Below are 13441 nucleotides of genomic sequence, written 5' to 3'. Positions count from 1 at the left end.
CAGGTTGTGCCACCAGACCTTTGCCAGGTGAACGGCAGGGTCACACTCAGTTCATCTGAGTCCCCAGGCCACTCACAGCCCCCTTGTGCACTGACATGGCTGGGGAGATGTGGTCACTGTCCTCTGTGGCACCCAGGGCTGGCCATGCCCAGGGCTGGCAGCAGGGCCAGGGGGTCTCCACTATAAGCCCACCCAGGTTTGAGATGTTGCTTTGCCGGGTGCCTGCAGGAGCTGGCACTGCCCAGAGCAAAACTTTGGTGTCTGTTTTCAGCCAGATCAGAGACCTGGAGGACGTGGCTGCCTGTCTAGAGAAGGTGCTGGGTGAGATAAAGCAGCTGCAGGATGTAGAGAAGGTGCCCAACTGCCCATGGTCTCAGGAGGTGCTGCCCAAAGGCCAAAGAGGGGCTACAACCCCACATCCCACTCGCCAGGAACACACTGGGGCATCTCTCAGGATGTTCTCACTAGAACCCTCTGGGGCTACCATAAACACACCTCCCTGCCTTGCCTAGGCTCTGCAGCCACCCAGGTTCAGTTCACCCAGTGCCACATGTCCTCCCCAGGGGCTGGGCTTTGGCAGGGAGGTGCTGGGCCAGCTGCAGGAGCAGTGCATGAAGCTGCAGGAAGCTGTAGGGAGACACCAAGGACACTCAGGCGAGGACAGTCTCCAGGCACAGCTCAGCAGCCACTCCTGCCACAGCTGGTTCCTGAACCAGGCTGGGTACAGGATTGCCCAGACCTGGCACATCTCCACTTGGAAGCAGCTCAGCGGGCCAGGATTTTGTCACCATGCCATGCTGGTGGAGCTGGGGACAAAGAAAGGTGGGTGGCTCCGAGGAGGATGAGGGGAGGTTAGGGGATTGAGGGATGGTGAAGCACCACAGTGATTTCTGTGCCTCAAAGGACTTTGTCTGGGAGCACTGAAGCTGATTGTAGTCTTCACTCTGCAAGTTGCTGTGATCTTTTGTAGCGGCCACCCAGGAGCAGGGCTGGGCTGTTGTGAACAAGCACTGGCACTGGGGTGGTGGCAGGGCAGGGGTCAGCAGGGGATGGCTGTCCCCCTGTACTGTTTCTGCTTCTCCCCCTCCAGTAATGGAGATCCCCCCAGCTCTGCTCCTGGCACACCGTGGGGACCTGCTGCATCCCCCAGTATTCAGCAGGTGGCTGTCCTGAGTGTCCCCAGGGCCACCAGCCCTGCCAGATGGGCAGAGCTGCTGCTGAGCACTCCCCTGGGAGCTGCTAAGGGTGTCCTGCCCCATGTTTGTCTTTGTGCATTGCAGGTGCAGGTGACAAACCCAGGCTCCTATGGGGCTGGTGACAAGCTCACAAGTGTCCAGGCTGGCATGGGGGCCTGGGAAGGGGCGTGTGCCCCAAGGCTGTGTTGCCTGGCCTTGGGGGACTGGTGGAGATGGGGTCACACTGCCCTGGAACCCACTCATTGCAGTGGGGTAACACCACAGGCCAGAGATGCTCCCTCCTCTGTTGCCTCCCTGAGCTCCTGGGGACACATAGGGAGTCAAACACATCCAGAGTCTGACTCTTTTGGGCTGTGCCAAGTCCCCAGCAGCTTTCTGACCAGTCAGATGACCAGGTCTGTGGTCTGGAACATGATTTTCCAATCCTGTGGTTCCTGGTGGCCCTGAGACAGTCACAGGCATGTTCCCCTCCTCACCACCCAGGTCTCCCTGCCTCTCACCTGTGTTTCTCAGGCAGTTGTCTCTCTTCAAGGCTGGGGACAAATCCCTTCTCTGTGTGCCCTGGGTGGCTCTGTGCTGCACCCCCCATCTCAGAGACCACCCCCACTCCCAGCAGGATTCCACACTGGCCTGGATGTGCCCACCACAGCTGGGACAGAAGGTGCACAGCCCTGGCTTGCTCCAGAGCTCACCAGCTTGGCCCATTTCATCTCAGTGGGGCAAGACTGAGGGTGGCAGCTCCAGCAGAACTCCATGCAGGGAAGCTCACAAGGGCCAGCCCCAGCTCCAGCTCTTGCTCCCAGGCCCTGCCAGGGCTGTCCAAGAGGCACCCTGAGCGAAACCATCCCTCCTACATTGTTTATTTTAGCAACACAAATAAGAGACTGAAATTAATTATTGACTGGGGAGTGCAGGGGCACAACCTTGCTGGGAAAGGGTCTGGCAAGGACAGCAACCTCCAAGGGACTTGGGGAAGAGGGGATAGGAGCCAGGTCACAGCAGAACACCCAGGACCTGTGGATGTCACAGGGGATCCTGAGGACTCAGCACAGCCCTGCCTGCTGGGGTCTCAGACCACAGCTGATGTGGAAAAACTGAGCTTCTGGGGCTGAGCCCTGGATGCACCTGGCCAAAAGCAGCTGGCAGCCACAGCATGGCTGGAACAGGGTGTTTGGAGCAGCTGGAGATGCAGCCAGCCCTCCTGGGATGCACTGAGCCACTGGGAGAGGGAATTCTGAAACACTGCAGGCTCAGGGCAGCTTTGCCTGCGTCCTGCCACTGCTGCAAACCAAGCAAAGACACGGGGTTCAAAGCAGAAGAGCGTGTATTGCAAGCGGCTGCGGCGCATCCGGAGAGACTTCCAGCCGCCGAGAAAAGAACAGAGGGGTTAAAAACGATCCCAGTCTCTAGGGTTACACTGTGTCATGCAAAACAGCCCTGGGGCAAACCCCATCCTGGGAGGTTGAGGGGAGGGTGTGCTGGCCCAGCCGGACCACCAGTGCTCAGCCCCTGCTCCCCATCTGGGGCTGGGCGAGGGGCCAGACGCCTCCCCGAGAGCCGGTGTCCCCAGCCCTGCTCACCAGCAAGGACGGTGTGTGCGGGGTGGAGGCTGTGGTGGTGCAGGAACAGCCCTTGCTCTCTCCACCCCTTACAAAAAACAAGCCTCACGGGGTGTCTGCCCCCCCACCCAGTTGATCGGGGCCAAGGGATGGGGGGAAACACTCAGGCACAACCCACTCTGCCTGGTGGGGTGGCCCAGGGGACCCTGAGGAGGGACCTCCTCCATAAATGTCACTGGCATGCAAACTCCGGTGTCCCACGAGAGGAGGGGGTGCTCCCTCCCCAAGAGTCTGGCAGCGTCAGGGTCCCAGGCAGAGGCCAGCACCGGTCCCACGCAGCCTCCCGCTGTCTCTGGGGAGCTCCATTCAGCTCGAGAACAAGTAAAAACTACTTCAAACCAAACCCATGCAAGGCAGCTATTTGCTCATGTGTCTCGGCGGCTGCCAGACGCCCTGGCAGCGGAGTTCCTCTCCTCTTTGGGGAGGGGGGGAGAAAAAATATATATATATATTTATACGCAGGGCTCCCCGCCGCGTCCGCTCTCCGCCGCGGCCTCATCTCTCTGCCTCCATGGTCACGTTGGCCTTCTGTTCGGCGCTGGCCTGCTGGGAGACGGCGGCTGGCCAGCCCGTGGGCTGCGCCGGCGCGGCCGGAGTCCACATGCTCTGCTGCTGCCCGGGCGGCGAGGCCGCGGGCCAGGCGGGGCTGAAGGCCCCGTGCTGCGGCAGCGGCGGGGCCGGGGGCGGCGGGGAAGTCGCCATGGAGGCCACGGGGCTGCTGCTGTTGAAGCTTTCGGAAGCCTTGAGGCGGGAGAACATGGTGAGGGCATCGGGGAAGTTGGGCGGCGTGGCCGGCGTGTTGGCAGGAGTGCACATCTGTGGGAAGGAGACACGGGGTGAGGGGAGTCCCAACCTTCTGCCTCCCACCAGGGCGTGGCATGAGACCCCTCTGCACCCCTGCTGTGGCATACGAAGCCCCCAGACCGGTGCTCTGCTGACTGTGCTGCCCACGAGCTGCTCTGTTTCAGGGTCTGAAGGCTCGTGCTGTGCTAAGAGCTCCTGGCAGAGGGCCCAGACAGGAACCCCTCTGCCCAGCCAGGTCAGGGACCCCCTCTGCTCCACAACCCACTGGTGCCACCCTGGGCCTGCAGCTTTCTGGCTCTGTGGGCACAAGGCTCAGCTCCCATCCCCCAGGAGACTGGGCATGCTCACGCCCTGCTGGGCACTTGCTTTGCATGCTCCAAATCCCCAATTGTCCCAGAGAGTCAAACAAGGCCGCTGCAGCCAGTAAATCCTTGAGACACATCTGCCCAAGCAGATTACGGGCTGCCGGGGCATGAGAGCTATGGGATCGAGCCTGGGGACAGCTGAGAGAGAGCAGAGGCAGGCAGCACCCACGTGTGGGTGTTTACACACCTCCAGACGCTCTGCACGCCACACCAGAGCCACGCTCCGGCAACGCTCCAGGAATTTGCTCGCTCCAGTGAGCGCACAAGGACCTGAGTGCGTGGCTGCTGCAGGATGGGAAGCACCACGTATCTTTGAGTGTGTTTACACAGGTCAGTGCTTCAGGCTCCTCCAGGCTCTCTCTGCCACGCTGGGCTGGTGTGGACCACTGGTTTTGCCCAGAACATCCTCTCTCAGACAATCCCTTTTGGAAGAGCAGCCCCAAACCGTCTGCAGGGCTCTGCTGTCCCACTGCACAGGGCAGGCTATGCCACCAGCTGCTCTCCAGGAAAACTCTCCTTGGCAGGCAGCTCTGGCAGTGCCCAGCCAGACCCCCCTGCCTGAACTCCTGGAGTTGGGAAGCAGCAAGCTGGACATGAGCACCAGCCTGAAGCACCCGCCAGCTGGTGCTCTGCCCTGGGAGAGAGCTGGGGAGCTGGCAAAGCACTTACCATCTGATGGTGGTGGCTGTAGGGGATGTTTGTTTCTTGGAAAAAAGCACTGAGAGCAGTCTGAAAGGGGGGAAAAAAAGGGAAAGATGATGTTACTACCCGCATCCAAACCGGGCACCCACCAGCATCCAAACTAGGCACCCACCTCACCCCTGCACATTACCAGACCCCAAAGATGAGCCAAAACAGGGAGGCCTTGAGGGCACAGCTGCTCCCTGTCCCTGAGCAGGGACCTGCGCCTGCCATCTGCTCACACCAGGGCAGGTGGTAACCATGCGTATTTGGGACCACCATCCTTGCAAGAAGCAGCTACTGCTGGGTGTTTCACAACTCACAATAATGCTCTGCAACCACCACGTGCTGGGAAACAAAGGAAACCAAATCCAACCCCAGCAGGAACCAGTTAAAGGCATGTCTTCAACAGGACATGATCACAGTCCCCATATTCCCACCAGGAGACCCCCAGGGCAGGGGCTGCAGCAGGTGCCCACCCCATATGCCAGAACATTTCCAACTGAGTTGCAGACAGCATGATGGGGACTGACATTGTTTTGTAGCTTCCAGTTAAAACCAGTAATAGTCTGGTAAATATGTCACAGGCAATAAGGGTTGCAGGTAGGAAGACCAGGGGAAGAAGATGGTCAGGAGGGCAGACATCCAGCTCAGGTCTGGGAGGAGCAGAGGCAGCAGGAGATTTGGGGGTGCACAGCACTGAGCTGATGTAGGAATGGTGAAATTCTTTTACTCAGAGGGTGGTGAGGCCTTGGCACGGGTTGCCCAGAGAAGCTGTGGCTGCCCCATCCCTGAAGTGTCCAAGGCCAGGTTAGATGGGGCTTGGAGCAGCCTGGGATAGTTGAAGGTGTTGCTGCCCATGGCAGGACGGTGACCTTCAAGGTCCCTTCCAACCCAAACCATTCTGTGATTCCGTGATGGTGACTCCTGTTCTGTGCCAGGCTTCAACTGAGTCGGGGCTAGAAAACAATGTTTTGATTCAGTTGTAGACGAGACTTGATGGAAATGTAAGAGAACTGGCTTTGATTCAGTTCTGGTTGAACTGAATCCCCCTCAGTTCCATTCAGGCCTCTCTCCAGGGCCTTCAGGTCTCCACTCTGGGGTGTGAGGTCCAGGACTGTGGCCGGGTGCTGCCACACTACCCGAGACTCTGCTCCCTTCCTAAAGCCAGGAACTGGGGTTACCCAAGCTGCTGGGGAAAGAAAGGCAGAAAAGCCTGGAAAAAGCACAGGAAGGTTGTACCAAACCCTGTTCAATTGCAGCAGCCACAGTCCTGCCACCACCCATGCTCCTCATCCCAGTGTCCTCATGCTCTTGTGTCATTCCCAGGGCCAGGATGAATGACAGCAAGTCAGCTCAGCTCATTGATCCAATGGGAAAACTAATTTTGCCCCAAAAATCCAGGCTGGAAGGCCCTGGGAAGGAGAAGGGGTTTATGATTTCCTGGCTAAACAGCAGAAAACTATTGGTACGACCAGGTGGCAGCCAGAGCAATGTCTGCAAACAATGATCGAGACCTGGGTGGGGGAAGCAATTCCTGCTGCAGAATCTGGCAGCTCCCAGACCACGGGGAGAGTGTGCAATAGCTGGGCTGGCAAGGCTCTTCCCTGCAATAGCTGCATTTAATAACACAGCACCTGAACTCTGCACCTGGCCACGCTGCGAGCTCAGAGCCTCAGCTCCTGCAGGCAGGACCCAACAGACCCCAGAGGTGGCCACGCAGCAGGAATAGGGTCTGTGGCCCTAGAGAGAGCTCTGGACAGGACAGCACACAGCTCTGATTTAAGGAAATGTCAGACACAAACACTTCTGTAGCAGTGACACCCCCTGTCACACTACCCTTTGTCCTGGGTGAGGTCGGATGTCAACACCCACAGGTCCTATCGCTGACAGATCGTGATAAGAGAGGGGGTAACACCAAATGGAAAACACAGGCAGAGGTGTGGGCACAGCCAGATACCATAAACTGATTCAATCTGCTCTGTGCTCCTGCCTTCCAAGTGCCCTCATATCTGGGACTGTGCCACTGGCAGACAGTGGCAGAGAAGGTCCCTGCTGCCCCCTGAGCTGCCCAACAATCCCTGCCAGCGCTGGGATGAAGGCTGTGACTGGGCAGAGGAAGTACTCTGCCACTGCAGGCCCCTCTGCCTAAAAAAAGTGTCTCTTCCCCTCCCTCTGCCCCTTTCCAAGCACAGCAGAAACAGCCCCTGTGCCCAGCACAAAGCCCACCACCCCCAGTCAGCTCAAGGGACCTGCAGAGCCCCAGCCCGGCAAGCAAGGGCCCCACACTCCCCGTGGTGCCACGGGGGGCCAGGGACACACGTAACCAAAGCTACTGATGCCACCTGGTCTCCGGACAGCCTCACAAGTGCCACCGTGACTGGTGCAACAGCAAAGCCAATTAAGGCTCCTCTCCTGGAGCAGGAGCAGGAGCCCGAGCCCAGCTCAGCTCTGACCCTGGACCAAAGGCCCCACTGCCTGTGTCACCCTGGCATGCATGGGAGCAGGGCAGCCCCACATCCACGGCCTGGCCACGCTCAGCAGGTGACCAGGCCACTGTGCCCCCTCCCAGGATGCAAAACCAGGAGCTTCACAGGAGAGGGATCACACAGGGACTCTGCCAGGGTGCCAAGAGGCAGCTGCCGTGACTCAGTCAGAGAGAGGGTGGCTGGAGGTGTGAGCCCTGCCCGCATGGGGCACCCAGCAGCAGGGGCAGCCCTGGGAACACCCTGTCCTTGAACCACCAAGAAGGGGCTTCATGAAATGTAAATACATAAGAGGAAGTGAAATCTAGCCATGCACACAGTGAGTGAAGCCAGACACCTGCTCCTCCTCTTGTTCCCCACACACAACCTCCCTACACTGAATGGAGGCTCTTAGCACCAGGAAAAGGAAGGAATGGGTGGGTTTTTTTAGAAGCAGTTTCTTCTTATCCTTCCCAAACAGCCCCAAGGGCAATGAGCACATAAAGCCAAATAATATCTTTCTACCAATGAAGGAGCCTGATTCACGGCCCAGCCCCATGTGAGAGTCTGCAAACTCTGAAATGTCTGCCTGGTAACCTGCTGGGTTCCAGCCACAAAGGAGCTGCGCTCCCTGGCTTCTCCCAAAAAGCCAGGCCCTGGAGGCTCAGTGCCAGCCTTCACCCAGAGACACTCCAAGTTGCTTTCTTGGGCCTGTAAACCTCCCCCTGGGATCTGCCATGGCACTGATCCAGCTGCTGGAGGGCTGGGCTGGCAGTGCCATTTCAGCTGGCACCCACAGCAGCCATCCCTGGAGGCATGGAAGGGCCCACAGAGCTGCAAATTAAACTGGGCACAACAGGAGAAAGCCTGCCCAGGGTCCCCAGGAAACAGAAGAGGAGTTACAGCCAGTGAGAGAGGCGATCCACACCCTACCCATGAACTGTTCCCCAGGGAGAGATGGGATGAGAAAAAAAAAAAAGGCTCCTTAGTCAACCTTCTGGAGTATGGGACAGACTCAATCAGCTCACACTACAGCCAAAGGTGACTGTATCCCAAATGTTTTCCTGACCTCCCATCCTGCTCACTGTCCTGGATCATGTTCCTTCCGCCCCGGAAACACTCTGGGTCTACCAGGGCTGGAAAGACACACACAGGGCAAATCCGCTTTGCAGCCCTCACTTCACCTTCCTACACACAATGGTCCCTGAGCAGCCAGCCTCAAAAGCAGCCCAAGCCCAGGGAAGTGGTCCCAAAACACCAGCATCCCAAAGCTGTCTGTTTTACAGCAGCCTCCCTCTCCCTCCTGCTGGTGTGAACACCCAGGGGCTGTCACAGGCAGCAAGGGGACACTTGCCCACAAAGGAAAGGTCCTGGGTGGATGCTAGGAGTGCCCTGGCCAGGACAGAGGCACAGAGCTGGGACAACCCAGCTCCTGCTGTGTGTCACTGAGCTAGCCAGGCTCCCCTGTGCAGAACACCTCTCTCTCCCCATGGTGGCCTTACAGCAGGAGCAGAATGCTCAGGTACAAGCAGGCTGATGGCATTCACGCGTGCCCCTGGAGGAGCGCTTTGACTCCAAGGAGATGGTTAATTTATGCTGCCTTCCCTCGTACTGAACTTGCCTGAACTCCCCCGATTTATACTCACTGCAGATGCAGACCAGCCAGCAAATGGGTGCTGCACTGGAACAACAAAAACCTCGGGAGGATCCCAGGGAAGAGGTGAGAGCAGGCTGGACTGGTCGGGCCCAGCGTGGCTCCCAGGAGGAGCCGTGCCCAGCGGCCATTTTGCAGAGGGAATTATCTGACCGTTGCACCAAAAGTGAGTGGGAACATGGTAACGGCAGCGTTTGTTTACAGCCCAGCTTCCTCTGAGTCATGTGAGTGCCCAGCCGGCAGGAGACGGCTCTTTGTACTTGTGCAACTCGCCAAACGGTGGCAAAGTTCTGCAAAAAAGCCTTTTGAAAGACACGTTACAACTTATGTCATCCGTCCCCGGCTCTTTTGCGACACGCACGGAGGTGGTGGAAGAGGATCCCGCCTGCCCCAGAGGGCCACTGTCAGGCTGTGTTAGTAAACAAACGCCGGAGCACGTTACACATGCATCACATCCCACGCCAGCGGTGCTCCCGTTCACCGGGCACGGCGCTGGGGATCCCTGCGAGCCCAGCCCGCACTCCCTGGCCACGCTTTGGGACGCCTCCGGCCGGTGATGGAGCATGGGGGAGCGCTGCGCCCGCACGGTGACGGACGGGTCCGTGCCGGGTCCGTGCCGGGTCCACCGGGCCGCCGCTCCGTTACGGAACGAGCCCGGGGCAGCAGCGCCCGGCCCCGGCAGGGAGGAGAGGTGCTCCAGCCACGCAGGAGGAACAAACGGAGCCTCCTGCTCCCAGCCTGACTCAGACCTGCTCCCGCAGCACAGCACAGACACTTCAATTACCGAGGTGCCATTAGCGTCAAATCCATCAGCTCCAACCTAAGGAGCTGCAGAAGACAAGGAAAAATCCTATTTAGAAAGCAATTTATTGGCGATAGCCACCGCACTGCTCTTTGCTCCCTGCACTTCAGGTCCGGGGATCTCCGCAGGAGCTGAGCACCCCGAAAGGCACCGGGGAGCTCCCCCGGCGCCCCCCGCCCGGCGTTAACCCCTGTCAATGTCACGGAGTATCCCACCCGCGAGCGAGAGGAAAAGGCGTCTGGAGCCACAAAAGCTCTGACCTACAAAGTCTCCTCTCCCACGGAGATCTCAAACTCCGCGGGGCAGGGCCGTGGGAAAGGCTGCGCTGGGGTTTTCCAGCCCACGGCCACGCGGGAGGGCGGGGGCGGGGGGGAACAGGAGGAAGGTTCGGCGGATTCACGGCCGCGGTCCGGCGTGGGGCCCCGGTAGGTTGCGAGCCCCTCTCTGCGCACTGCCCGCGCAACGTGGCTGCCGATCCCCCGCCCCGCGTGGCGCCCACGCTCCCTCGGGCACCTCGGGGGCCCGGCCGGCGCCCCGCCGCCGCCGCCGCCGCCACGCCCGTGGGTGGGCGGGGGGGCAGTGGCGTGTCCGCAAGGCCGAGCGCCCATCCACGCTGCGCGAACCCCGCGCGATGCCCCCACGCGGGGGCCCGCCCGGGGCCGGTACCGGGGCGGCGGCCTCACCTCGAACTGCCAGTGGGCCGCCTGCAGCAGCTGCTTGGCCTGGTCGGCGGCGCATCCGGCCGCCAGCACGAACTGGTTGATCATCACCTGGTGCTTGAGCTCGTCCATGGCCCCGGCCCCGGCCCCCGCCGCCCTCAGGGCGCCGCCAGCACGGCGGGGCCGGCGGCTCACGCCAATGTTTACCGGGCACTGACTCACGGCGCCCGCCCAGCCCCGCCCACGGCCGCCCGGGGCGGGGCGGCGCGGCCGGGCCCGCGCGGCGCTCTGGGACTTGTAGTTTCCGCTCACCACGCCGTCCCGCCGCCTTGCCACAGCCCGGACTACAACTCCCAGCAGGCCCCGCTTTGTTTGCGGAGCGCTCAGCGCGCGTTGAGTGACGGGCGGGGCCGGCCAACCGCCGCCCGCGGCTTGGTAGTACCTGACCGTATATGGTCAACAACGGCGCGGCGGCCAATGGGAGCGCGGCGGGGGCGGGGCCGGGGCGGGGCGGGGCCGGGGCGGGGCCGCGCGGTCACGTGGGGCGGGCGGTGTTTACAGCCGCCGCGTGCGGTTTCCTGTTGCCGTGAGGGAGCGGCGGGGCCGCGCTGGGCCCGGGGGCACCGAGAGCCCCCGTGCTATGAACAAAACAGCCTGGCTGGGACACCTGGCTTGGGCTAATTGAAATGTTAATTAGCTAATTGTTCCTGGGAATCACCTACCTCCCCCCACCCTCACTACCATTCTAGGACTGGGATGCAAAATAATCCAGTGGAATCATGGGAGGGGGTTTTGGGGATGAAAAACACCCCTAAATGGAAAAGATGGGTACAGTGGAGGGGGCTGGATGGGTGTGCTGGTTGGTCTGTGTTTGACCTGTCACCATAACCTACAGAGGACCAGAGTGGATTGGGCTGTGGGAAGCAGGAGCAAAGCACACACACACTTCCTGCTGTTACCAGGAGAAAAGGAGAGGGATAGCTGCTGCTGGGCTTCGGCAGCAGGCTCTGCACATCCCCTCGCCCTTCGACTACCAGACTGCCAGGAGGAAAGGAGAGAGGATGGTCTGCTGGGATTACAGATACGGACTGCACACCTCTGCACCTCCAGTTAATAAACCATGAGCGGATTGCCCACCGCCTCCTGGTCCCGGTTTTCCCTCAGCCAGGCGCTGCAGGGCCCGGCAGAGCGGACAGTGCTGTTGGTAAGGGTAAGCAGGCACACACACACACATGTTTCAGTGGCCAGGGTAATAACACCAGGGAAAAGATATGGGGAACTGCCACCTCCAGCCGCCTCCACCTTTCCTGAGTGGAGGTTCTGGGCTGTTTCCTGCAGTTGGAGAGGTTTAGCGTGGCTGCAATGTTCACTAACACCTCTGACCCTGGCTGGCATTTTGCTGGTGTTTCTGAGCCTTGAGGAGTAAATGGCTGAAGCTCAGGCAGGTAATGCACTTGAGCAGTGGGGTTTGCAACCTCGGCTGCCTGGACAGGAATTGCTCCGGTAGTGTCCAAAGCTACTCACCATTTTCCACATGTTCTTTAGTAACCGTTCTAGAGTTGCACAGCCATTCAGCCTGTCCAAGCCTTGGAGGATTTCAGGGCCAAGGGAATTTCCTTCTTGTTCTACGTGTCTCACTGCCTAAATCCAAGTGAGAGCACAGCTGTACGTGGCGGTGGGACCTATCAAGAGGTGACTGCTCATTTCTTACAAGGTCAAGACAACCCCCAGGAAGAGGTGGCACAGGCAGGTTTGTAGCCATCACGGTGTAAATACACCAGGAAAAACAAATCTGCTGAATGATTATTTTAATCAGAAGGAGCCAGGCATGTTTAGAAACCTTGCAGTTTGGTGTTTGGAGGGAGAAGGGTTGGGCTTGGCCCAGCAGGGCTTTTAGGAAGGGTTATAAGCCCTGTGTAGCAGGGCAGTGTTTAGGGAGGCAAAGTTCATGGGCTCAGCACTCCTGGTGAGCTGTAATTCCATGTGGTGTCTCCAGGGCTCCTGGACCTTGTTGTTCTACAGGTGCCTGACAAACACAGTGAGTGGCAGTGGGAACAATGGGGACAAAGCACTGGGTAATAAACCCCAAGCAGCTGGACTTTGGATGAGCTGCTCTGGTGACCGGGAGCTTTGCAGAGAAACATATTTCCTTGTTTATATGGGTGTGCTTGTAGCTGCTGCCCCAGCAGACACATCCAAGGGGACTCCTGAAGGGCAGCTGAGGGTGGCAGGAGAAATGTGGCAGTGGGAGGGTGGGTGTCCCTCTGGCCCATCTGACTCTTCCAGGCTGCAGCTCTGTGGATTCTTCTTCCTGGGGTTCAAAGGATCCCTCATCTTTTCCTGGATGGGATTTGCTGAGCTGGAAGGCAGCGCAGGAGTTGAGGTCTCCTCACCACCCCTGGGGCTCTGCAGGCTCCTGGTGGCAGGAACCCTGGCCCAGTTTCACCCTGGTCCTTCCCAGTTTGACCACTCTCACCCCACACCATGATGGCACTCAGGGTCTCAGGTCCCTTGAACCTTGTGAAAGTGTTTTCATCCTTTCTCACAGAGGACTTCCCATCTCCGTGGCTTTCTTCCCTCATGCTGCAAGCAGCCCCTGGGGCTGGCAGCCCCAAAATGGGGGCAAACACATCTCAGGGAACCCAGAGGTGAAGGTGCAAAACCCACTTGGGTGGCACCACCAGGGTGTGTGAGGCTATTGCTCCTCCAGCCCACAGGACCCACCTGAGGAGCTGTGAGACCCCGGCGTGGGCTGGCAGGGTGTCAGAACTCAAAATGTCCCTCAGACATTTTCAGAGGTTCCAGGCCTTGGTCAAAAGCATTTTAGACCCTGGCAAGCAGCTGAAAACAGCTGTGATTTTGAGTTTGAACCATGGAATGAGTTACCAACTTTGAAGGTGGAACAAGCGGTCACAGAGGGTTAGATGGTATAGTAAAAGTAGTCACAAATTAGAGGGAAAATTTTTTTAGTATTGTACAGGGGGGGTTTTAACACCTGTACAGGGGGGTTTTACTTTGTACATGGGGGTCAGGAGTTCTAAGATGGAGGAAAGTGGGCCTGATCCTGTTCTCCCTCCTTCTCCTTCCTTACCTCCATGTTCTTGGTGATGTTGGCACTCACAGATTGGTTTAGAGTAGAAGAGCACATTGTAACATAGATAGTAGGTATTGGAGAAAATCTGTAAACATATAATAC

The 13441-nt window shown here is 58.9% G+C and overlaps 1 protein-coding gene across 1 annotated transcript; it reads right to left on the bottom strand.

The window, feature by feature from the left end:
* Positions 1-2502: 2502 nt before the first annotated feature.
* Positions 2503-10564, bottom strand: UBALD1 (UBA like domain containing 1). Its single transcript, XM_002195444.7, has 3 exons — positions 10270-10564; positions 4654-4713; positions 2503-3631 (listed from the first exon to the last, which is right to left on the bottom strand). Exons 1-3 carry the CDS (start codon positions 10375-10377, stop codon positions 3311-3313), a joined length of 489 nt encoding a protein of 162 aa, XP_002195480.5. The 5' UTR covers positions 10378-10564; the 3' UTR covers positions 2503-3310.
* Positions 10565-13441: the final 2877 nt, after the last annotated feature.

The sequence above is a fragment of the Taeniopygia guttata genome, chromosome 14 (assembly GCF_048771995.1).
Source record: "Taeniopygia guttata chromosome 14, bTaeGut7.mat, whole genome shotgun sequence".
NCBI lineage: Eukaryota > Metazoa > Chordata > Aves > Passeriformes > Estrildidae > Taeniopygia > Taeniopygia guttata.
Note: the sequence above shows the minus strand (reverse complement) of the source record. Positions and strands in the feature narration are given on the sequence as shown.